This window comes from Odontesthes bonariensis, chromosome 10, assembly GCF_027942865.1.
Source record: "Odontesthes bonariensis isolate fOdoBon6 chromosome 10, fOdoBon6.hap1, whole genome shotgun sequence".
Classification (NCBI taxonomy): domain Eukaryota; kingdom Metazoa; phylum Chordata; class Actinopteri; order Atheriniformes; family Atherinopsidae; genus Odontesthes; species Odontesthes bonariensis.
The window spans coordinates 2,070,291-2,096,216 of NC_134515.1; the positions used below are offsets into that span (position 1 = coordinate 2,070,291).

Genomic DNA, 25,926 nt, shown 5'->3' on the forward strand with positions numbered 1-25,926 from the left:
ATGCGCATTGCTTCTTCTATTGTTCTGGTGTAACCGGTGGGGGTGGCTTAAAGCGCACATAGAGGTGTTTCGTGTGTACTGCATCGTTTTCAGCAAGCGTGTGGTCGAAATCGTTTTCGTACCCGTTTTAAAAAAAAAACTTGTTTCGTTTTCGTGTAGCCGTAGCCTAAGTCTTGTTCTCTAGGTCTCGCTAAAGATTGTGACAGTTTGCTGACAATCCAGCTGATGTCAGGCCTGGTGCAAGTCATTGCATAGATCAAGCTTCCAACGATTTCTCTGTAATCTTTGGGATTTTCTAGCTCAGTGTTTTCTTACACGTTTTTGTAACATTCCATTTTCAACTCATTTGGTGTAGCTCTAGGCTTACAGTCAGACATCCCAAATCTTTCCAGCATTTTTACGATGTACTTTTCCTGGCTCATTTTGATTTCTCCTTCTTTCTGTTCAAACTGTATACCCAGAAAGTTTGATATTTGTCCAAGATCTTTCATACTAAATTGGGACTTCATTGTTTCCTTAAACATGTTCAGCTGTTCCTCACTGCTTGCTGCAATGATCAAATCATCTACCCAGATGATTACGATGATTGTGTCACTTCCAATCTGCTTCCTATACACACAGTGATCGACCTGATTTCTCTCAAAATTATTCTGTTCCAAATGATCGTTTAAGAGCTTGTACCAATTTCTCCCAGATTGTTTGAGGCCATATAGGGACTTTTTCAACTTGCACACTAATTTCCCGCCTGTTTTTGACAGCTCTTCGAAACCCTCTGGTTGATCTAAGTATATCTCTTCTTCAATGGGAGCATGTAAATATGCTGTTTTCACATCCATCTGATGTACAGAAAAGTCATTCTGTACAGCTACCTGCATCAGTGCACGTATTGAAGTGAGATTTGCTGTAGGAGCAAATGTTTCGTGGTAGTCTATTCCTTCTGTTTGTTTGTACCCTTTTGCAACATACCTTGCTTTGAACATTTTTCCTGTATCTGCATTTTCTTTTAAAGCGTAGACCCATCTTCCCCCCACTGTGTTTTTATTCTTTGGCAAAGTCACCAGTTCAAAAGTGTCGTTTTCTTTCAGTGAGGACATCTCTTCCTTCATAGCCTGTTCCCACCTAGATGCTTCAGGTGACATGATGGCTTCCCTATATGTTTGGGGAGGTCCAAACACTGCCCTGTAACAAGAATCAACATTTGCATTGGTCATTTTATCTTTGGAGCATGTCACGTAATCTTCCAAGTATTTTGGGGCTCTCCTTTCCCTTTCTGAATGGAGTTGTTTTTGTATTTCTGTTGATGTCCCTGCTGTATTTTCATCATTGTCATCCATTTCTGTCTCTGTGTGGTCATCCTCTTTTGATTCGTCTCTGTCACCTGTGTTTGTGACCTCACTATTTGCATCTATGACCTGGCTCTAACTTTGTGATGTGTCATCTTTGTTTTCACTATCACATATTGTCTTTTTGTATTGTGGGAGCTCGTAGTCACCATCATCAGTTTGGGTTTGTTGTTCCACACTGCTCTTTGTGATGAATTTCACCAATCTGTGTTTTGAAACCTTTCTGGTTTGTGGGTAGTAAACCAAATACGCAGGACTGTTCCTGCTGTAGCCTACAAATATTCCCTTGTTGCCTCTCGAATCCAATTTGCTATGGTAATGTCTGTATGCATAGCAGTCAGACCCAAAAATCCACATTTTTGAGAGGTCTGGCTTCTTTCCCGTTAACATGAAGTATGGGGTATTTGTGTCCTGTCACTAAAGCACCGGTTTCGAATGTGTGATGCAGTTTGGACGGCGTAAAGCCAGAGAGTTTTCGGTAACCCCTTCTCTAGTAGAAGGCATCTTCCCATTTAAAAAATGGTTCGCCATTGTCTCTCGGCTGTACCGTTGTGATGCGGGGAGTGAGGCGATGACGTCTCGTGCCTTATTCCTCTCTCTCGCAGTAGTGACTGGAATTCGTTGCCTGTGTACTCTGTACCGTTATCTGACCTGATGCATTTAACTGTACCATAGGGTGCTGTGTCTGCAAGGAATTTTTCTGTGGCTACAGTAGTGTCGCTTTTATTCTTAAGGAAGTAAACAGACACGGCGCCAGAAAAATCATCTGTGAACGACACTGCATATTTGTACCCCTCATGAGATGTTGGTTCGATGGGGCCGGCTAAATCTGTGTGTACAAGCTCTAGAATTTTAGTAGCTTTTGAATCAGGCTTCCTGTTTCTGGTGTTGGTGAATTTTCCCTCAGTGCATACATTGCAGTGTAGCTTTGCATTACCAGTGATTTTCATACCTTCTACCACTTCAGGTAATTTTAACACATCATCAACATTACAGTGCCCCATTATCTCATGCCATGTTTTAACATCACAAGCTAGATTGACCTTGTCTGGGGACATCATATCATTAACAGAGGCACTGACATTGTGTTTGAGGTGGTTTACCGTTTTTAGGTAGTACAGCCGCTCATGCACTTCAATGTTGAACACTCTTCCATCTCTGTTTATCAGTTCATTCTGTCCCTCTTTGAAGATCACCTTGGCCCCGTCATTGGTAGCTGCTTGCACAGAGATGATGCTCTGGGGGTGTGTCGGGATGAAAAGGGCCTTCTTCAGTGTGACTGTGACGCCTCTCCCTTGCACGTCCTGCAGCCAGTTCCATGTAGTGGGAGCTCGGGTTGAAGTCGTTCTCAAATCGAGTGAAACAGTTTATGTCTGTTAGGATGTGGGAGGTTGCTCCCCAGTCCACCATCGGTCCATGTGTCTTGATGTTTTCGGGGAAGGTTGTGTGACTGACAGTAAACACAAAAGTTTGTTCTTCTTTGTCAGGTTTTTGTCTTTCAGCTGTTTGTTTTGCGTCATCTTTGTGTTGGTCTCTGCACGTCTCGTCAGTGTGTGTAGAACTTTTATGGTTTGTGCACCAGTTGCCACGGTCCCGTCTTTCTGCAGTTTGTTTCGCCTCATCTTTGAACTTCTCCCTCCTTCTGCATGTCTCCTCACTGTGTGTTGAACTCTTGTGGTAGCTGCACCACTTCGACGCCCCCTTCTGTCGGCAGTCGCGAATTACGTGGCCTCGGCTTCCACATCCGTAGCAAGTCTCCGATGAGATGTCCACTTTCATCACGTTGTCAGCTTTGGTTCCACAGTCAAACTTCTCTGTTTTTTCGTAGCTTCGTAGTTTACTCTTGAACTGTGTGAACGTGATTTGTTCACTGCTCTGTGCTGTATGGATAGCGAAGGGTTTGTAGGATTCTGGCAAGCCCTTTAGAATCATTGCTACGATTAGTCCATCGCTGATAACTTCTTTCGCATTTCTCAGGGAAGTCACAGCTTTCTCAGCTCTGATAATGTAGTCTGTCACCGTCTCGTTGTCAGCTTTCTTTAACGAGGTTAATTCCGTGTACAGTGCTATGATTCTGGGCTTAGCCTGGCTGGCGTAATGACCCTGTAGTATCTGTAGAGCCTTTCTGCCGTCATCTGTGGCATCGTGCATGACGAGAGATAAACTCTTATCGTCAAGAAACTGAATCAATTCCGCGTAGCAGTCTTCATTCTTTTCTTTATCAACGTCTTCTTCTTCGGAAAGCATGGTGTCTTTCAAACCTAGCATTCTTAAATGTCCGAGGAATTTTACTTCCCACAGTTCGTATTTGTTTTCGTCTCCGTTGAAAGCTAACCTTTCCCATTTTCCTCCTGTCGATTTGGCGCGCCTGGGCCCATAACCTGTAGGATTTTCTTGAATTGATTCGTCTCTTTCCATCTCGATCAGGAGTATATTTTCTTCATTCATGAGTCAATAAAGATGGTGGTAAACATTACTCAGGTTTCCTTTGAGTTGAAGCGTATTTATTTTCTTTCATTTTTATAACATGACAGCGGCAGGTCAAGTGCACAGTACCGCGCACACTTAACAACTGAACTGAAGGCTCACAAACTGTCTGCATTTCCTCTAGTGTCCATACATGTCAAAATAAAAGTGCTCAATATGAGAAATATATTACATACAAATGAAGACATTACATGCTCACATATGGGCTGAAAAGAACAACAATAAAATAACCAAAAAATAACATTTCATGAGAACACAACTTAACAACACGTTTTACTCTTTATTATCCCAGAAGAAGACGGTTTCCTAAGAGCGACTGAAGGTTTTTCCTTTTGCATCATTTTGTCTCTTTGGGTGGGTGACTCCAGAAATAATGATGCGTCGGCACTTTACAGACGAAGCAGAACTCAACAGCCCAGATCTGTCTGACAGACTCTGTGTGAACACACTGTAACGCACTGCTGTGCATTTACGGTGGATTTACAACAGTATCCGGCTGTATCTTACAATAATCGTAAAATACTGTTGAATATTCATCCCTCACATGTAAATGAACAGTTAAATCATTTAACAACACCAGTAGATAACTGTAATTTAACAGCATAAAACAGTATTTGTAATGAATTGATGTCCAAATCCAAAATACGTTATTATACTGTTAAATAAATGACAGTAGATTCGCTGTAAGACACAGTTATCCTACCGTTAGTACTGTAATCCAAAAAACAGTAGTCTGAACCCTCCCTCCCACCTTCAGACTTTTGGGATGTCTGGGATCCACCCCTTGAGGGGGGGCTCTGTCATGTGTGTGGGTTTTTGCCACTTTTCAGTTTCTGTTTAAGTTCTTAGTTTTCTCATGTTTTAGGTTCAGGTCTCGTTTTTAGTTTTGCCATGTCACCTGTTTTCCTGCCATCAGCTGCACTCAGTCACCCTCCACAGTATTTAGTCTCCCTGTTTTTCCATGTTCATGGCCAGATCCCCACTCGTCCCTCGTCATCATAGTTAAGTACCTTTCTTGTGTTCATAGCCATAGTCACGTTTTGTTTAACCTTAGTCATGTTTTGTTTTTGTCACAGTTTGGTTTTTGATATCCGGCTCAGCTGCGCTTTTTGTTGAAACCTTTTTGATAAGAAATCAAGTTTTGTTTTTGAAAGAATTCCTTCCTCGCACCCACCCTCCCTGACAGTTGCACTGTAAAATAACTACAACACCTACCATAATTCTACGGTCATATACTGTAATCCAAAAAAATGATAAATATACTGTTAAAATAAATAACAGTAAAATGCTGGCGTCCCTGCTGCCAGTATTTTACTGTTATTTTACAGTGCATCTAATCCTGAAGTCAATCTGTGGTGAAGGTTATCATGCGTCAGAGTTCGGTTTTCATCATTCTTCTGTTTGTTTCACACCTGCAGACATCAGATAAAAAGATGATCATGGATGGATGGAAGTTTTGAAGATCTATTTACCTTCAAACTGCTGCTGAATGACATTCAGTCAGGATGAGCATCATCCTCCTGAAGGTAAATTAAAATAAGGATTACGGTACTTTTGGTCCGCTTGCTTGTAATTTTCACTCCTCAGTTAAGAATCTTTGTGTTTATTCCAATAAAAAAAAGTAAAACCCTGGATTAATGTAATGCTTTGAAAGCGGGTTTAGATCAGTCATCCACCCAACGTCTGCAGTTGGTTCAGAAAGCTGTCGCTTTGGACCAAAGTAGACCTTATTACACCTGAATATCACCTCCACTGGTTCGTGATATAAACTTTATTTATAATGTTAATGACAGCTGATAAATACATGTTTTAGTCATGATATAAACTTTATTTATAATGTTAATGACAGCTGATAAATACATGTTTTAGTCATGATATAAACTTTATTTATAATGTTAATGACAGCTGATAAATACATGTTTTAGTCATGATATAAACTTTATTTATAATGTTAATAACAGCTGATAAATACATGTTTCTTCATGATTTCTGAGTATTTGTGATTTGGTTTTACTCGTTGTTGTTATTTCCTGTTTTATTTTGAAAGTTCCTGGTCTTCTGTCTCACCTGGTTTCTGCTGATCACTCTCACCTGTTGCTCATGTTGTAATCAGACCTTCAGTATATATTCTCTGCTCTTCCTTTGCTCCATGTCGGTCCCTCTGTGAGTTCGCCTGGTGTTTCCTTTGTTTAGTTTCATTAAACCATCTTTAATCATCATTAAATCATTATTAATCATCATTAATAGTCCTTTCTATTAGCTTCTTGACTCAGAGGAACTTCATCCCGATAAGCCATCTTTGATAGGCCTCAGCATTCAGACAGAAAGCCATTTGTTTTTTTGTTTTTTGTTTTTATTAGGAGCCCCATTAGCTGCAGCAAGGTGCCGCTATTCGTCCTGGGGACCTCATCAAAATACATTACAAATAACGTACTTTACAAAAATAATTTCATGGCATTGAGTACATTATATAATGGATTAATCAAAATTCACAATTCCATTACAAATTACATGAAATCCAGAACATAAATACACAGTTTCCTTCCATCTAATCCAGTCATGATAGTTCCATACATACTAAATCAGTCCACAAGGCCCTTACCATTACACAGCTACCTTTTTAAGGTCTTTTTAAACAAAGATTTACCATCAATTTGTGAAATGGGTTTTGGAAGCTGACTCCATTCCTGCATGCCCCTATAAATCACTGTTCTTTTTAAAGCATTTGACCTCACTTTAGGTAATGTAAAATACTTTCCCACTGCAAATTTTTTATTATTATTATTATTATTTTAATTATTATTATTATTTTTTTTTATTATTATTATTATTTAATTAAAAAAAATATTATTATTTTATTTTATTTGTTTTTTATTTTATTTATTTTATTTTATTTTAAATGATTTTATTGCCTTCTTGTGATTTTATGTAGCTGTGAAGCACTTTGAATTGCCTTGTGTACGAATTGTGCTCTATAAATAAAATTGCCTTGCATGTCTAGTGTCATACATGTGCTCGCTGTTACTAAATTCCAGATGTTTGTATAATATGAGTGGACTCTGTTTTATATGTCTAATAAAATTTAGTAAAGAACACAACAGTCGATCCTTCACAAACAACCAGTTTCAGTTTGAATGCATTTCTTTAACATTTGCTCTGTAGTCTCAGGACTAAACGCGCTGCTCTATGTTGTATTTTCTGAAGTTTTTCTATCAGATCTGCATTTGCATTTGACCAAACTGTGGAACAGTAATCCAAGTTAGATAACAGCAGTGCTCGAGTGATCGTGTCATTACATTGTGTTAGATTTAATGACATGTGATGAAACAATCATACCTTTAACTTGTCAGCTCCAAAACTCACGTTCTTAATGAAGATGGCGCCTCGCAGGTTTTAACGGCAGCTGTGTGATTATCTTCCTGCGGCACAGAGGAAGGAGCTGTGGTGAACGGGGGGGTCGCTTTTATTAATTCTGCAGTTTGGGTTCCATCCTGCTGCTGTTCATCTGGCGGCTGCAGAGAGAAAGTGATGGAAGATGAGCTCACACTGCTGATGGCAAACAGGCTGAAACAAACGCTCGCATAGAGGGAGCCGGAGCCCGTGGCGTGCAGTCTGAAGGGGACCCGTAACCTTGGACGAGGGGGCTAGAGAGTGTGTGAAAATGTGTGTGTGGTGATGAGTGAGTGGGTGGGTGGGTGCAGAAAAGGAAGTGGCGGAGAAGGTAGAAGTAAAGCGACAGAAAGCAACAGATGAGACAGAAGGAGGAAGAGAGGTCGGAGACCGAGCACGGCGAAAAAGAAGAGAAGCGGGGGAAGACGAGGAGGGAGAACGACGGGATCGAGGGAGGCAGAGAAAAGGTGAGGAAGGGGAGGGATGAAAACTTGGTGAGCTGAGCTGTAACTCTGATTCTGAATGAACAGAATCAGTCTGAGATGATTCAACACCTTTAAATACACAGAGAAAGTGACAGTTTTTAATGGGCAGAAATATGTAAATATCAATGAAATAAGCTGTAAAAATGGCTCATTTACACCCACTTTACCGTACTATTTATCATAAGATAACAGAATACATCCATCTATATACATCTATATATTAACAGAAGTAATCAAGTAAATTACACTGGAAAGAGTCTGCAGCATGAAATAGGCTGAAAGCTGTCGGAGTTTCATGTTTGTTTAATATTTCCTCTTTGTAAAGGAAGAAAGTGCTTATTTCAACTGATCTGTATAGTTTGAGAGTTTAACTTAAAGCTCCATAATGTGTAAAACTCCCTTCTTCCTGTTCCTGGGAGCATATATCAGGGCGTCTGAGGTGTAAAACTCCTTCTTCCTGTTCCTGGGAGCATATATCAGGGCGTCTGACGTGTAAAACTCCTTCTTCCTGTTCCTGGGAGCATATATCAGGGCGTCTGAGGTGTTAAACTCCTTCTTCCTGTTCCTGGGAGCATATATCAGGGCGTCTGAGGTGTAAAACTCCTTCTTCCTGTTCCTGGGAGCATATATCAGGGCGTCTGAGGTGTAAAACTCCTTCTTCCTGTTCCTGGGAGCATATATCAGGGCGTCTGAGGTGTAAAACTCCCTCTTCCTGTTCCTGGGAGCAGATATCAGGGCGTCTGCACAAATCTACTCAAGTAAAAGTAAAAAGTATAGAGATTTAAAACTACTCCTAGAAGTATAATTTTTTCAAAAACATACCCAAGTAAATGTAACTCGTTACTACCCATCTCTGGTGTTAGCGTTACATTATTAGCATGTTTCTGATAAAGATGTAGGTTTGAGTAGCTGCTGACCTCCAAAGGGTTTAAGATTCAGCATCAGGGCTCAAAACAGGCAAAGACAGGATACAAGGGGTAATATACAAGAGCTATTTTTACCAAAGTCTGTCTCCTACACTTCAATAACATTTCAGAAAATTGTGCGATATTGTTAAAAATGGCAGAAAATGACACCTTTAATGCAGTAAAACACATTTTACATCATAAAGTTAGTATCAAACCACAAAGTAAGCAGCAGTGACTGTTATAAAGGTCTTTTTTTGCAGTAAAAAACACATAATTCCCACAAAAAGGCAGTGCAAAATGCAAACACTCATCTCCGAATGATTAAATTATACTCAGTTAAACGTTATTAGCAGACAGATGACAATAAAAACAACAAGAGCAGTTTACAAGTTAATGAAGCCCAGCTGGAGGGATGAAGTATCATTCTTCCAACAGATATTGCGCTCTGATCGGCCTCAACCCTCCGGTGGGTGTTAATTGGAGATAATATCTGCTGTGTCACAGAAAATGATTCATGCTAATCTCATACCAATCCAACCATTTAGTGGCGCTCGTGGATGGAAGCTTGGTCATGCTGGAAAAAACAAAAAGTATCTTAAGTCATTTTCCTGAGAGACAAAATGACTAAATTAAAGACATTCTGCTGTAGATCTGCTGCTGTGTACGAAACCGCCTACTACTCCTACTACTCCTACTAACTTTAACTATTTTTTAAGTTCCCGGATGCACACTAGATTCTCCTAAATGTTGGGTATGCATCATGAGGTTACTACTCATACTCAAACTACCCAAGATGCAACGTAACGTGACGTCGCCGATCGTCATTTCCTGTCAAAACGGCAGTTTCAAGCTAGCTACAACGAGGGTAGGTTCACTTCCTGTTTTCAAAACAAAAGCACCAATTGTATGGTAATGGCTTTCCCTATGATAAAAGGCAACGGGTATTTTATTTTGTGAAAATAACAGGAAGTGCGTTAGCTCACTACGGCTAGCTTTAGTAGCGCCGAATTCGTGGGAACAAAATTGTAAACAGCCGGTATTTTGTCAGGTTTTCAACACGTTGGGGATCTAAACGACTACTTTCTCACCTGAAAATGTTTCAAATGTTGCTAAAGTTTACAGAGTTTTACAAAATAAAAGCCTGTGAGCAACAGACTTTTACAAAAATAAAAGCCTGTGAGCAACAGACTTTTACAAAATAAAAGCAATAATAAAATAAAGAATAAAACAGGGGTGGTCCGTGGCATAGTGGGCTGAGCAGGCGTCCCATGTACAGAGGCTACAGTCCTCGCTGCAGCTGGCCCCGGTTTGAGTCCCGCATCAGACGGCCCTGTGCTGCGTGTCGTTCCCCCTCTCTCTGCCCTCTGCTTCCTGTCTCTCTGAACTTTCCTATCCATTAAAAGCACAAAAGATCACCAAAAAAAATTATTTTTTATTTTTTATTTTTTTAATAAATAAAGTATGATAAAAACCTGCGTTAATGCGCGATAAAATATTTATCGACGTTAAATAATTAACGAGTTAACTCGATAATAACGAGTTAACTCGCCCAGTCCTGGTTGAAACCTCTCAGAACATCCCGTCAGGCCGTTTTAACGAGACGGATCTGATTGATAAAGTCATACGTTGGTGTTGAAGAGGACGAAACCTTCCATCAGGAGGTGTAAGGTTGAGTCAGTTTGCTCAGGATAGGTTTTACTCGCTGTCATGTTGTGGTTTCGGCCTTAAACGCTGTTACCTGCGTGTTCTGCCAGTTGACGTTAGTGATTCATGAGCAGCTGTTGCTGGTGTGTTAATAATCGACGCCCGGAGCATCTCTTCCTCTCCTCCTCCTTCGCTCTGACTCACTCCAGCTTTCTCTCCCCCCAGCTCTCCCCGGCTCTGCCTGAACGCCTTGCATCAGGGTAATAACGGGCAGAAAAACAGGACAAGTCTAATCCTGCTGCCTCTCCTCTCTGCTTTACTATCACTTTCTCCCTGTTCACTTGTTTCTTCTTGCCCTGGTTTCACAGAAAGTTTCATTTGAGGCGAGAGTTAGTGAGTTGTTGGGTTAGTGAGCTGGTGGGTTGGTTAGTGGGTTGTTGGGTTAGTGAGTTAGTAAGTTGTTGGGTTAGTGAGCTGGTGGGTTGGTTAGTGGGTTGTTTGGTTAGTGAGCTGGTGGGTTGGTTAGTGGGTTGTTGGGTTAGTGAGCTGGTGGGTTGGTTAGTGGGTTGTTGGGTTAGTGAGCTGGTGGGTTGGTTAGTGAGTTGTTGAGTTAGTGAGCTGGTGGGTTGGTTAGTGGGTTGTTGGGTTAGTGAGTTAGTAAGTTGTTGGGTTAGTGAGCTGGTGGGTTGGTTAGTGGGTTGTTTGGTTAGTGAGCTGGTGGGTTGGTTAGTGGGTTGTTGGGTTAGTGAGCTGGTGGGTTGGTTAGTGGGTTGTTGGGTTAGTGAGCTGGTGGGTTGGTTAGTGGGTTGTTGGGTTAGTGAGCTGGTGGGTTGGTTAGTAAGTTGTTGGGTTAGTGAACTGGTGGGTTGTTGGGTTAGTGAGCTGGTGGGTTGGTTAGTAAGTTGTTGGGTTAGTGAGCTGGTGGGTTAGTTAGTAAGTTGTTGGGTTAGTGAGCTGGTGGGTTGGTTAGTGGGTTGTTGGGTTAGTGAGCTGGTGGGTTGGTTAGTAAGTTGTTGGGTTAGTGAGCTGGTGGGTTGGTTAGTGGGTTGTTGGGTTAGTGAGCTGGTGGGTTGGTTAGTGGGTTGTTGGGTTAGTGAGCTGGTGGGTTGGTTAGTAAGTTGTTGGGTTAGTGAGCTGGTGGGTTGTTGGGTTAGTGAGCTGGTGGGTTGGTTAGTATGTTGTTGGGTTAGTGAGCTGGTGGGTTAGTTAGTAAGTTGTTGGGTTAGTGAGCTGGTGGGTTGGTTAGTGGGTTGTTGGGTTAGTGAGCTGGTGGGTTGGTTAGTAAGTTGTTGGGTTAGTGAACTGGTGGGTGGGTTGGTTAGTAAGTTGTTGAGTTAGTGAGCTGGTGGGTTAGTTAGTAAGTTGTTGGGTTAGTGAGCTGGTGGGTTGGTTAGTGGGTTGTTGGGTTAGTGAGCTGGTGGGTTGGTTAGTAAGTTGTTGGGTTAGTGAGCTGGTGGGTGGGTTGGTTAGTTAGTTGTTGAGTTAGTGAGCTGGTGGGTTAGTTAGTAAGTTGTTGGGTTAGTGAGCTGGTGGGTTGGTGAGCTGGTGGGTTGGTTAGTGGGTTGTTGGGTTAGTGAGTTAGTAAGTTGTTGGGTTAGTGAGCTGGTGGGTTGGTTAGTGGGTTGTTTGGTTAGTGAGCTGGTGGGTTGGTTAGTGGGTTGTTGGGTTAGTGAGCTGGTGGGTTGGTTAGTGGGTTGTTGGGTTAGTGAGCTGGTGGGTTGGTTAGTGAGTTGTTGAGTTAGTGAGCTGGTGGGTTGGTTAGTGGGTTGTTGGGTTAGTGAGTTAGTAAGTTGTTGGGTTAGTGAGCTGGTGGGTTGGTTAGTGGGTTGTTTGGTTAGTGAGCTGGTGGGTTGGTTAGTGGGTTGTTGGGTTAGTGAGCTGGTGGGTTGGTTAGTGGGTTGTTGGGTTAGTGAGCTGGTGGGTTGGTTAGTGGGTTGTTGGGTTAGTGAGCTGGTGGGTTGGTTAGTAAGTTGTTGGGTTAGTGAACTGGTGGGTTGTTGGGTTAGTGAGCTGGTGGGTTGGTTAGTAAGTTGTTGGGTTAGTGAGCTGGTGGGTTAGTTAGTAAGTTGTTGGGTTAGTGAGCTGGTGGGTTGGTTAGTGGGTTGTTGGGTTAGTGAGCTGGTGGGTTGGTTAGTAAGTTGTTGGGTTAGTGAGCTGGTGGGTTGGTTAGTGGGTTGTTGGGTTAGTGAGCTGGTGGGTTGGTTAGTGGGTTGTTGGGTTAGTGAGCTGGTGGGTTGGTTAGTAAGTTGTTGGGTTAGTGAGCTGGTGGGTTGTTGGGTTAGTGAGCTGGTGGGTTGGTTAGTATGTTGTTGGGTTAGTGAGCTGGTGGGTTAGTTAGTAAGTTGTTGGGTTAGTGAGCTGGTGGGTTGGTTAGTGGGTTGTTGGGTTAGTGAGCTGGTGGGTTGGTTAGTAAGTTGTTGGGTTAGTGAACTGGTGGGTGGGTTGGTTAGTAAGTTGTTGAGTTAGTGAGCTGGTGGGTTAGTTAGTAAGTTGTTGGGTTAGTGAGCTGGTGGGTTGGTTAGTGGGTTGTTGGGTTAGTGAGCTGGTGGGTTGGTTAGTAAGTTGTTGGGTTAGTGAGCTGGTGGGTGGGTTGGTTAGTTAGTTGTTGAGTTAGTGAGCTGGTGGGTTAGTTAGTAAGTTGTTGGGTTAGTGAGCTGGTGGGTTGGTTAGTGGGTTGTTGGGTTAGTGAGCTGGTGGGTTGGTTAGTAAGTTGTTGGGTTAGTGAACTGGTGGGTGGGTTGGTTAGTAAGTTGTTGGGTTAGTGATCTGGTGGGTTGGTTAGTAAGTTGTTGGGTTAGTGAACTGGTGGGTTGGTTAGTAAGTTGTTGGGTTAGTGATCTGGTGGGTTAGTTAGTACGTTGTTGGGTTAGTGAGCTGGTGGGTTGGTTAGTTAGTTCTTGAGTTAGTGAGCTGGTGGGTTGGTTAGTGGGTTGTTGGGTTAGTGAGCTGGTGGGTTGTTGGGTTAGTGAGCTGGTGGGTTGGTTAGTAAGTTGTTGGGTTAGTGAGCTGGTGGGTTGGTTAGTAAGTTGTTGGGTTAGTGAGCTGGTGGGTTGGTTAGTAAGTTGTTGAGTTAGTGAGCTGGTGGGTTGGTTAGTGGGTTGTTGAGTTAGTGAGCTGGTGGGTTGGTTAGTGGGTTGTTGGGTTAGTGAGCTGGTGGGTTGGTCAGTGGGTTGTTGGGTTAGTGAGCTGGTGGGTTGGTTAGTAAGTTGTTGGGTTAGTGAGCTGGTGGGCTGGTTAGTGGGTTGTTTGGTTAGTGAGCTGGTGGGCTGGTTAGTGGGTTGTTGGGTTAGTGAGCTGGTGGGTTGGTTAGTGGGTTGTTGGGTTAGTGAGCTGGTGGGCTGGTTAGTGGGTTGTTTGGTTAGTGAGCTGGTGGGTTGGTTAGTGGGTTGTTGGGTTAGTGAGCTGGTGGGCTGGTTAGTGGGTTGTTTGGTTAGTGAGCTGGTGGGCTGGTTAGTGGGTTGTTTGGTTAGTGAGCTGGTGGGTTGGTTAGTGGGTTGTTGGGTTAGTGAGCTGGTGGGTTGGTTAGTGGGTTGTTGGGTTAGTGAGCTGGTGGGTTGGTTAGTGGGTCAGATGTGTGAGCAGATCTGGGCTGAGGGAGGTTTGACATGTGGGTGTTGTGTCAGTCAGGAGGATCCATGTGAGACAGAAACAGAGCATCATGGTAAGCCTGATCGATACGTTCATTATTACAGCAGATTAACCAGAGTTAAAAGTGTTTTTATTGACATCAGCAGCTCCCCCAGAGGCTGCAGAGCTAATCACAGCTGCTGCCACAGACAGCTCGTGGTGTCATTTCTGGCTTTTTAAACTTTCCTCAGCTTGTTTTAGATGGTCTGTGTGTAAAAGGTCTGCAGAGAGGCTGCTGAACTGCACGATTTGCCTGGTTTGTGCTCCGCTTTTCCTCTTTTCCTGAATGACATCATCATAAAACTCATTAACAACGACAGCAGGGACCTTCTCTCTGCAAACTCTGCAGAAGACTGATTAGAACGGCTGGATTTCTGATGTCGTGCTCTGACTTTGTAAACACAAAAACAACAGAAAAACCCTTAAAGTGTGGAACAGTCTGATCTGAAAGGTGGCAGTCCTGCACCAATCAGCTGTTTTTAAGAGAAGAAGAAGAAGAATGTGAGGAACACAGAACTGAACCATATATTTGTTCTTCCCTCAGTCTTTCTGGCCCACTCATGTTTTTCCATTCGTCTTATTAATATCCTTTTAAAGTTTGACCTGCTTTAGTATCACAGAGTTTATTCTCCAAGTTTATTTCACCTGATCTGATGCCAGATCTGCGTCATGATTTACTGATTTAATCAGCATCTTTTTTAAAAAAATGTATTATTTGTTTGGGCTTTTTATTAGATAGGACAGTGTAGAGAGACAGGAAGCAGAGAGAGGGGGAACAACATGCAGCACAGGGCCGTCCGATGCGGGACTCTAACCGGGGCCAGCTGCAGCGAGGACTGTAGCCTCTGTACATGGGGCGCCTGCTCAGCCCACTACGCCACGGACCACCCTATGAGAACATTTTAGGGGGATATCATCCATCCATCGTCCATCCGTCCGTCCATCCATCCATTTAACAGAATCAGCGTATGATGCAGACGGCTTTCCTCTGATCCCACCTTCAGCTAACTTCAGCCCACCTCCAGCTAACTTCGGCTAACTTCGGCTAACTTCAGCCACCTTCAGATAACTTCAGCTAACTTCAGCTAACTTCGGCTAACTTCGGCTAACTTCAGGCCACCTTCGGCTAACTTCAGCCAACTTCAGCCCACCTTCAGCTAACTTCAGCCAACTTCAGCCCACCTTCAGCTAACTTCAGCTAACTTTAGCCCACCTTCAGCTAACTTCAGCCCACCTTCAGCTAACTTCAGCCACCTTCAGCCCACGTTCAGCTAACTTCAGCTAACTTCAGCCCACCTTCAGCTAACTTCAGCTAACTTCAGCCCACCTTCGGCTAACTTCAGCTAACTTCAGCTAACTTTAGCCCACCTTCAGCTAACTTCAGCTAACTTCAGCCCACCTTCAGCTAACTTCAGCTAACTTCAGCTAACTTCAGCCCACCTTCAGCTAACTTCAGCCAACTTCAGCCCACCTTCAGCTAACTTCAGCTAACTTCAGCCCACCTTCAGCTAACTTCAGCCAACTTCAGCCAACTTCAGCCCACCTTCAGCTAACTTCAGCCAACTTCAGCCAACTTCAGCCCACCTTCAGCTAACTTCAGCTAACTTCAGCCCACCTTCAGCTAACTTCAGCTAACTTCAGCCCACCTTCGGCCAACTTCAGCCAACTTCAGCCAACTTCAGCCCACCTTTGGCTAACTTCAGCCAACTTCAGCCAACTTCAGCTAACCTCAGCCCAACTTCAGCCCACCTTCAGCTAACTTCAGCTAACTTCAGCCCACCTTCAGCTAACTTCAGCTAACTTTAGCCCACCTTCAGCTAACTTCAGCCCACCTTTAGCTAACTTCAGCCCACCTTCAGCTAACTTCAGCTAACTTCAGCTAACTTCGGCTAACTTCGGCTAACTTCAGGCCACCTTCAGCTAACTTCAGCCAACTTCAGCCCACCTTCAGCTAACTTCAGCTAACTTTAGCCCACCTTCAGCTAACTTCAGCCCACCTTCGGCTAACTTCAGCCACCTTCAGCCCACGTTCAGCTAACTTCAGCTAACTTCAGCCCACCTTCAGCTAACTTCAGCTAACTTCAGCCCACCTTCGGCTAACTTCAGCTAACTTTAGCCCACCTTCAGCTAACTTAAGCTAACTTCAGCCCACCTTCAGCTAACTTCAGCTAACTTCAGCTAACTTCAGCCCACCTTCAGCTAACTTCAGCTAACTTCAGCCCACCTTCAGCTAACTTCAGCCAACTTCAGCAAACTTCAGCCCACCTTCAGCTAACTTCAGCCAACTTCAGCCCAGCTTCAGCTAACTTCAGCTAACTTCAGCCCACCTTCAGCTAACTTCAGCTAACTTCAGCCCACCTTCGGCCAACTTCAGCCAACTTCAGCCAACTTCAGCCCACCTTCGGCTAACTTCAGCCAACTTCAGCCAACTTCAGCTAACTTCAGCCCAACTTCAGCCCACCTTCAGCTAACTTCAGCTAACTTCAGCCCACCTTCAGCTAACTTCAGCTAACTTTAGCCCACCTTCAGCTAACTTCAGCCCACCTTTAGCTAACTTCAGCCCACCTTCAGCTAACTTCAGCCCACCTTCGGCCAACTTCAGCCAACTTCAGCCCACCTTCGGCTAACTTCAGCCAACTTCAGTCAACTTCAGCTAACTTCAGCCCACCTTCAGCTAACTTAAGCCCAACTTCAGCTAACTTTAGCTAACTTCAGCTAACTTCAGCCCACCTTCTGCGTGTGATGTCATGTGATGTGAAGGTGACTCAAACAGCAGCCTCACTCACAGACCTGAGTCTCCTCTTTTGTGGTGGGAAGGAACTCTTTTTTCTCCTCAGTGTTAGCGCTGACATGTTGCCGCCACATTTAAAACTGCGGTGAAGCTTTAAGAAGCACCAGAAGCCACCTGCGTCACAGAGTCTCGTCCCTGAATGAGCACCCGGCAACAAACTGAGAACCACGTCCATCAAATGAGGCAAGAAAACCACAGAATCCATTCAGTTCAGTTTCAGTCAGTAGCACCAAATCACAACAAATCTCATCGAAAGGCACTTAAGATACAGTCCAGTTCAAGCCAATTAGAGTCCAATAAGATCAGATTTTAAATAAAGTAGCCGAGTTAGGAAAGCAACAGACCACACTGAAACTTCTCTCTGATCCAATCTCCCTGAGCTGCACGAGGCGACTTTGGAGAGAAAAAACTCCCTTTGAACAGGAAGAAACCTCCATCAGAACCAGAACCAGAACCAGAACCAGGACCAGCTGGGGGCCTGGGGGGACTCTGAATCACGTCAGCTGCTGTCCAAGAACTGCAGAAAAGGTCTCTGGTTGCTTTTCAGCACAAAACTGTTTGTTAAAGTTTGCAAAACAACAAGAAAAGAAGCTGTGAGACGTTCAGAGATCGTCCTTTGGTGGCCACAGTTAATGCACAGAGGCGGGAGTGTGATGATGGGGGGCCTGAGAAGATGATCCCACAGAGGAGGGCTGTGCCGGCGGAGGTCACACCAGGAGAGAACCATGAGCTCATGAGGAATGCAGCCCGACCTGAATGAAGCAGAAACAGCTTCAGGCTGTTTTCCTGAGACTGAAAAAGCTTCATCAGAAACGTCTCTGCAGGAGGACAGAAGGGTTCCTGCAGGCTGGGGAGGACTCGGGGAGGACTCGGGGCGGACTCGGGGCAGACTCGGGGAGGATTCTTCCCTTCTGTGGAGTCATTAAAGACGAGCTTCAGCTTCACGTTTCTGACTGTTTGTGCGTGCTGAGTCAGCGTGGGCGTGCTGCTTCCTGCTGTGAGGAAACTCTCTTCCGATGGAGACACACTGAAACGTTTCAGATCTGATGTGGAAACACTCAGACTCAGAAACACACACTCCGGCGTGAGTTTCACCAGTTTGTTTCTTGGCGGGTCGGTGATTTATTCGGCTGCTGTCAGACCAACACGAAAAGATGAAACACTGATATGAAGCTCATTAAAGACGGAGCAGATTAGGAGCCGAGTGGAAGCAAAGCTGAAAGGCAACAGAACGGTGAGTGTGATCAACGCTTCTGCTGTAGCTCTGAGGCTTTTAAAGGAGGAGCCGGGTGGGATGCAAACTCTCCAGCAGGAATTCTGCTTTAACAGCTCAGTCAGGCACTATCCGACCAGCCAATCAGACCTCTGCAGCTCGACTGAGACTCGACTCCACATGCACAAAGTGAAATCTGAGTTAGGTGAAGCACAGAAAATAGCTGCTTGTTTTTAGTCTGAAAAGATATTTCCATGTATGTCAGAGACCTGATCGTCTTAATGTCGCATCAATGAGCTTTTAGTCCCGGTTCAAAGTGATCAAACTCTTATCTCGAGCGTTTTATCCTTTTTATTCATTCACATAGCAGATATATTCAGTAAAGATCATTTTTACTGATTGTTTCAACGTCTCTAAGGCTGCTAAATGTGACTCTGCAGGTCTGCTCTGTCTGCAGAGGACTGAGCTCATTTTAAGTCCGAAACTACGGAAGCGTATTGCATTCACTTAAAAAAAAAAAAACTCTGTTTTTTTTCTTTCTAATTTATTCTTTGGTTTGTTTTTCAGGGTAATTCTTTTTCTTTTTTTTTTGTCTAATTTATTTATTGGTTTGTTTTTCGGGGTAATTCTTTTTCTTTTATTTTTTGGTTTGTTTTTCGGGGTAATTCTTTTTCTGTTTTTCTGGCTAATTTATTCTGTTTTTCGGGGTAATTTTTTTTTTAAATATCGAGATACTTTGAAATCCCGTGAGATTATCCAGCCTGCAAGTGACCATTCCTGGATGACACCTCATCAATGAATTATTGCGCAATTATCCTGGGATCACTGTTTGTAGTGTGGGCATGCAGCCAAATAACCATTCGTGAAAACCCATCTATTGCCCCATTGATGCAGATCCTGTACGGTTTGAGTTTATCATATGAATCTATGTGCCACAAAAAAAATTGGACCTGGATTTTGGTACATACGCCGCCGAAGGCGATTACGGCGCCTAAGCTGTACACCGTGCGGATCCAATATTTTCAGCAGTCTGCTGATCGTCTCTTGAGTCACCACACAGCCAGCCTGAATGCATTTCAGATGCATCACCTTATATCCATGGAGCATGCCATAAATGCCCAGCTGATCCTGGAGAAACATTGCTATGTCCAGGAGATCTGAACAACCGCAAAGTCTTCAGCTGCCTGCGTAAAGTCGACAAACTCATAGTTATACCATCTACATGACTTAGAGACAGGACTGTCTCCCAGTGTCTTAAACCCAGGTCAAAGTAAAACTTGATTAAACTCGAGTCGACTTGAGTCACCATCTCTGGTATTTACTGCCTGAGGAAGTGCAGCTCTGCAGACTCCAGTTGCCGTAGCTGCTGATTGGGCAGCAGCGGCTCAGATTCAGAAGTCTCAGATTCTGAAGTCTCAGATTCAGAAGTCTCAGATTCTGAAGTCTCAGATTCAGAAGTCTCAGATTCAGAAGTCTCAGATTCAGACGTCTCAGATTCAGAAGTCTCAGATTCAGACGTCTCAGATTCAGAAGTCTCAGATTCTGAAATCTCAGATTCTGAAGTCTCAGATTCAGAAGTCTCAGATTCAGAAGTCTCAGATTCAGAAATCTCAGATTCAGAAGTCTCAGATTCAGAAGTCTCAGATTCTGAAGTCTCAGGCTACGTGCCCACGACAACGATAACGACAGATAAACGCAGAACATTTCCACAGATGTGCCTATCTTTCACACGGCGACGGCGTTTTTAGGAGTTCAAAACGGAGAAAACGCAAACCCCCTCCAGAGTGGAGATCTTGAAAACGATCCAACCTCTCATCGCCGTATGAACAGTTCAAAACGCAGAAGTGCGTTTTTTGCACACGTTTCTTTCTGCACGCGCATCAAAAAAAACCACACACACATTACCCGGAACAGGACAGGTGCCCCTTACATTGCCATGATGGTTGGGGCTAACACTAGCGTCAAACACATAGTTTTACCTGAAGTAAGTGTCTCCTCCTCGCAAGAGTTTCTCCGGCCGGCTCCGAAGATGAGGTGTCCTCCTGCACCGATTCTTCTGCTAGTTCTACACCGCCCGGCTCTGCTGCCCCATCATCATTTACTTCAGCCGTTTCGAGACCATGCTCCACCGTTGTGGAGGCAGGGGTGGTTCCCCAAATTTCATCACATAGTTCAAAAAACAAAGACACCACCCTCCCGTGCCCACTACGGCGCTGGGTGTCCACAGCCTGCCTATATTTCATCCGCACGGCTTTAATTTTCGTTGCGACATGAACTTTGCTAACCTGGTCCTTAGCATGAGGGTACTTTGGGTCGTTAAGTGGGTAGTTCTCCATGAACGACTCCCATATTTCACAATATTTGTTTTGAATACTCTCCCAATCGACATTCTCCACTGCCTTCCTGGTTTTGTAGTCCTGTGTCATGTTGAGGAGCAACTGGACCTCATCATCGGTCCAAACAAAGTTAGAAGGAGTGTTGTTGCCGCCGCGCTTTGCCATTTTCTTCCAACTGACGCGGTGCGTGCATTCTACATCGGCAAACTGCCAGTTTTATGAGTTTTATACATTTTCACTGTTCCCATGGATGGACAGATATCCAACCCCAAAACGCTCGTGTGAACGCAGATAAATTGTGGAGAAAAAAACGGACATCTGCGTTTATGCTTCAGAGCGTTTTCGTGGGCACGTAGCCTCAGATTCAGAAGTCTCAGATTCAGAAGTCTCAGATTCAGAAGTCTCAGATTCAGAAGTCTCAGATTCTGAAGTCTCAGATTCAGAAGTCTCAGATTCTGAAGTCTCAGATTCAGAAGTTTCAGATTCTGAAGTCTCAGATTCTGAAGTCTCAGATTCAGAAGTCTCAGATTCTGAAGTCTCAGATTCAGAAGTCTCAGATTCAGAAGTCTCAGATTCAGAAGTCTCAGATTCTGAAGTCTCAGATTCTGAAGTCTCAGATTCAGAAGTCTCAGATTCTGAAGTCTCAGATTCAGAAGTCTCAGATTCTGAAGTCTCAGATTCAGAAGTCTCAGATTCTGAAGTCTCAGATTCTGAAGTTTCAGATTCAGAAATCTCAGATTCAGAAGTCTCAGATTCTGAAGTCTCAGATTCTGAAGTCTCAGATTCAGAAGTCTCAGATTCAGAAGTCTCAGATTCAGAAGTCTCAGATTCTGAAGTCTCAGATTCAGAAGTCTCAGATTCAGAAGTCTCAGATTCAGAAGTCTCAGATTCAGAAGTCTCAGATTCTGAAGTCTCAGATTCAGAAGTTTCAGATTCAGAAATCTCAGATTCAGAAGTCTCAGATTCAGAAGTCTCAGATTCTGAAGTCTCAGATTCTGAAGTCTCAGATTCTGAAGTCTCAGATTCAGAAGTCTCAGATTCTGAAGTCTCAGATTCAGAAGTCTCAGATTCTGAAGTCTCAGATTCAGAAGTCTCAGATTCTGAAGTCTCAGATTCTGAAGTCTCAGATTCTGAAGTCTCAGATTCAGAAGTCTCAGATTCAGAAGTCTCAGATTCAGAAGTCTCAGATTCAGAAGTCTCAGATTCTGAAGTTTCAGATTCAGAAGTCTCAGATTCTGAAGTCTCAGATTCAGAAGTTTCAGATTCAGAAGTCTCAGATTCAGAAGTCTCAGATTCTGAAGTCTCAGATTCTGAAGTTTCAGATTCAGAAATCTCAGATTCAGAAGTCTCAGATTCAGAAGTCTCAGATTCAGAAGTCTCAGATTCAGAAGTCTCAGATTCAGAAGTCTCAGATTCAGAAGTCTCAGATTCTGAAGTTTCAGATTCAGAAGTCTCAGATTCAGAAGTCTCAGATTCTGAAGTCTCAGATTCTGAAGTCTCAGATTCTGAAATCTCAGATTCAGAAGTCTCAGATTCTGAAGTCTCAGATTCAGAAGTCTCAGATTCAGAAGTCTCAGATTCAGAAGTCTCAGATTCAGAAGTCTCAGATTCTGAAGTCTCAGATTCAGAAGTCTCAGATTCTGAAGTCTCAGATTCTGAAGTCTCAGATTCAGAAGTCTCAGATTCTGAAGTCTCAGATTCTGAAGTCTCAGATTCAGAAGTCTCAGATTCAGAAGTCTCAGATTCTGAAGTCTCAGATTCAGAAGTCTCAGATTCTGAAGTCTCAGATTCTGAAGTCTCAGATTCAGAAGTCTCAGATTCAGAAGTCTCAGATTCTGAAGTCTCAGATTCTGAAGTCTCAGATTCAGAAGTCTCAGATTCAGAAGTCTCAGATTCTGAAGTTTCAGATTCAGAAGTCTCAGATTCTGAAGTCTCAGATTCTGAAGTCTCAGATTCAGAAGTCTCAGATTCAGAAGTCTCAGATTCAGAAGTCTCAGATTCTGAAGTTTCAGATTCTGAAGTCTCAGATTCAGAAGTCTCAGATTCAGAAGTCTCAGATTCAGAAGTCTCAGATTCAGAAGTCTCAGATTCTGAAGTTTCAGATTCTGAAGTCTCAGATTCAGAAATCTCAGATTCAGAAGTCTCAGATTCTGAAGTTTCAGATTCAGAAGTCTCAGATTCTGAAGTCTCAGATTCAGAAATCTCAGATTCTGAAGTTTCAGATTCTGAAGTCTCAGATTCTGAAATCTCAGATTCTGAAGTCTCAGATTCAGAAGTCTCAGATTCTGAAGTCTCAGATTCTGAAGTCTCAGATTCTGAAGTCTCAGATTCAGAAGTCTCAGATTCTGAAGTCTCAGATTCAGAAGTCTCAGATTCAGAAGTCTCAGATTCTGAAGTCTCAGATTCAGAAGTCTCAGATTCAGAAGTCTCAGATTCAGAAGTCTCAGATTCTGAAGTTTCAGATTCTGAAGTCTCAGATTCTGAAGTCTCAGATTCAGAAATCTCAGATTCTGAAGTCTCAGATTCTGAAGTCTCAGATTCAGAAGTCTCAGATTCTGAAGTCTCAGATTCAGAAGTCTCAGATTCAGAAGTCTCAGATTCTGAAGTCTCAGATTCAGAAGTCTCAGATTCAGAAGTCTCAGATTCAGAAGTCTCAGATTCTGAAGTTTCAGATTCTGAAGTCTCAGATTCTGAAGTCTCAGATTCAGAAATCTCAGATTCTGAAGTTTCAGATTCTGAAGTCTCAGATTCAGAAATCTCAGATTCTGAAGTCTCAGATTCTGAAGTCTCAGATTCTGAAGTCTCAGATTCTGAAGTCTCAGATTCTGAAGTTTCAGATTCAGAAGTTTCAGATTCTGAAGTTTCAGATTCAGAAGTTTCAGATTCAGAAGTCTCAGATTCAGAAGTCTCAGATTCTGAAGTTTCAGATTCAGAAGTCTCAGATTCAGAAGTCTCAGATTCAGAAGTCTCAGATTCAGAAGTCTCAGATTCAGAAGTCTCAGATTCTGAAGTCTCAGATTCAGAAGTCTCAGATTCTGAAGTCTCAGATTCTGAAGTCTCAGATTCAGAAGTCTCAGATTCAGAAGTCTCAGATTCTGAAGTCTCAGATTCAGAAGTCTCAGATTCTGAAGTCTCAGATTCAGAAGTCTCAGATTCAGAAGTCTCAGATTCAGAAGTCTCAGATTCTGAAGTCTCAGATTCTGAAGTCTCAGATTCAGAAGTCTCAGATTCAGAAGTCTCAGATTCTGAAGTCTCAGATTCTGAAGTCTCAGATTCAGAAGTCTCAGATTCAGAAGTCTCAGATTCAGAAGTCTCAGATTCTGAAGTCTCAGATTCTGAAGTCTCAGATTCAGAAGTCTCAGATTCAGAAGTCTCAGATTCTGAAGTTTCAGATTCTGAAGTCTCAGATTCAGAAGTCTCAGATTCTGAAGTTTCAGATTCTGAAGTCTCAGATTCAGAAATCTCAGATTCAGAAGTCTCAGATTCTGAAGTTTCAGATTCAGAAGTCTCAGATTCTGAAGTCTCAGATTCAGAAATCTCAGATTCTGAAGTTTCAGATTCTGAAGTCTCAGATTCAGAAATCTCAGATTCTGAAGTCTCAGATTCAGAAGTCTCAGATTCTGAAGTCTCAGATTCTGAAGTCTCAGATTCTGAAGTCTCAGATTCTGAAGTCTCAGATTCTGAAGTCTCAGATTCAGAAGTCTCAGATTCAGAAGTCTCAGATTCTGAAGTCTCAGATTCAGAAGTCTCAGATTCAGAAGTCTCAGATTCAGAAGTCTCAGATTCTGAAGTTTCAGATTCTGAAGTCTCAGATTCTGAAGTCTCAGATTCAGAAATCTCAGATTCTGAAGTTTCAGATTCTGAAGTCTCAGATTCAGAAATCTCAGATTCTGAAGTCTCAGATTCTGAAGTCTCAGATTCTGAAGTCTCAGATTCTGAAGTTTCAGATTCAGAAGTTTCAGATTCTGAAGTTTCAGATTCAGAAGTTTCAGATTCAGAAGTCTCAGATTCAGAAGTCTCAGATTCAGAAGTCTCAGATTCAGAAGTCTCAGATTCTGAAGTCTCAGATTCAGAAGCCTCAGATTCAGAAGTCTCAGATTCAGAAGTTTCAGATTCAGAAGTCTCAGATGATTCAGATCTGCTGACTTCTCCTGAGATGTTGAACCCTGAGATAACCTCTTGCTCTGTTTCCTCTGCAGCAGCATGTTGAGCTGAGCCTCTGAGACCCAGAACCCATCCCAAACAGACACCAGCACCCACCATGAGCTCACCGGCGGTACGCTCCACCTCCCCGCCTGCCGAGGATCCGGTGACTCCTCCACCCATGACCACACCACCGCGCAAAGCCTCCGTCCGCCTCCAGGAACGGTGGGTGTTAACCACGCTTTTACGCAGTCATGATGTGAAATATCAGATGTTACAAACTTTAAAAAGCAGCTAAAAACATATCTATACACCCCCGCCTTCTACTAGTTTTATAAATTCTATTATTATTATTATTGCTATTTATATATTACATTTATCGTTTCTCTATTTTATTGGTGAATTCATTTTTCTATTTTTAGTACTTTATCTTTAATTTATATCTATTTCTTCCTCACTCTACCCCCCCCTCCCGTAACATGTTCTATTGTACTCTATTTTTTTACTTTATTTACTTTGTATATTGATCTTATTTGTAAAGCACTTAGAGCTACATTTTGTGTATGAAAGGTGCTATATAAATAAATTATTATTATTATTATTATCACCTTTTAAATGTGAAATGCAACATTTGCAAACGCCAGAATCGTTCAAATATTTCCTCACTTTTAAAGAAATGTATTTTTCGGACGTTTTAATCTTTTCATTTGCCTTATTTTAACATCTTTGCGCCGTTTCTTTGCTTTGCTTGGTTGAAAGGCGGGGCTCCAACCTGTCTCTGCTGTTGGATGTGAGCAGCCTGGGGGCGGAGCCTGTGTGCTCCGTCACCACCCCTAAGGAGGTGTGGCTTCAGCTGCTCCACACCTCCTCCCGACCGCTGACCGGCGCCAGGCTGCAGGAGGCGGCCGCCGACACCGGCACCCTGAACGCAGAGTATCAGGTACGCTCCACTTTGATCAAATATCACAACGAAGATATTCTTCTATAACAAGGACCTTAAAGGGACAGTTCGCCTCTTTTGACATGAAGCTGTATGACATCCCATATCAGCAACATCATTTATGAGCATCTTCTTACCCCCTGCTGCGTCCTGTGAGCAGAGTTCCAGCCTCGTTTTGGTGTTGATGAAGGTAGTCTAGCTACGCTAAGCTAGGCTAGTTGGCTGGGGCCGCAAAAATAAAGCGTTTTGCTTCTGAAAACAAAATGAAAAGTGATGAATATGAAAAGAGTAACACCACATCCTGACTGAAAGCGAGCGAAACTGATGCGATACGACGACGAAATTTCCTGGGAGGGTGTCCTGATGTGCAGCATGACGATTTTGTCGGGAGTGATTCTATTGGTTCAGAAAGTCCTCACCTGAAACACTGAGTTCTCTGGCTCCCTTTGGTTCAGGTCTTTGTGGTTCGGGTGTTTGGGGTCATAAACCATTGGGTGCTGTTCCACGGTAAAGATCAACTTCTCCTCGTCCGTTATTCCCTGAGTGATGCTAAGCTAGTTAGCTAACCTGTTGCTAACTAGCTTGTCAACAGGAAGCAGCGTGTTCAGTTCAACCTTCT

At 43.2% G+C, this 25,926-nt stretch overlaps 1 protein-coding gene across 5 annotated transcripts in view; it reads left to right on the forward strand.

Annotated features, from left to right (window-relative positions):
• The first annotated feature begins 7,248 nt into the window (after window positions 1-7,248).
• The window catches only part of LOC142390468 (tyrosine-protein phosphatase non-receptor type 7-like), a 43,769-nt gene continuing 25,091 nt past the window's right edge, over window positions 7,249-25,926 (forward strand). Inside the window, exons 1-3 of one of the 5 annotated variants that reach the window (XM_075475914.1) lie at window positions 7,249-7,687; window positions 24,427-24,592; window positions 25,127-25,307. In XM_075475914.1, the coding sequence (XP_075332029.1) occupies window positions 24,486-24,592; window positions 25,127-25,307 (288 nt within the window). In that variant the 5' untranslated portion in view covers window positions 7,249-7,687; window positions 24,427-24,485. Of the gene's footprint in view, window positions 7,688-17,626; window positions 17,910-24,423; window positions 24,593-25,126; window positions 25,308-25,926 lie in introns of those variants that run through there. The other 4 variants (XM_075475910.1, XM_075475915.1, XM_075475911.1 and 1 more) reach the window with 4 other exon arrangements.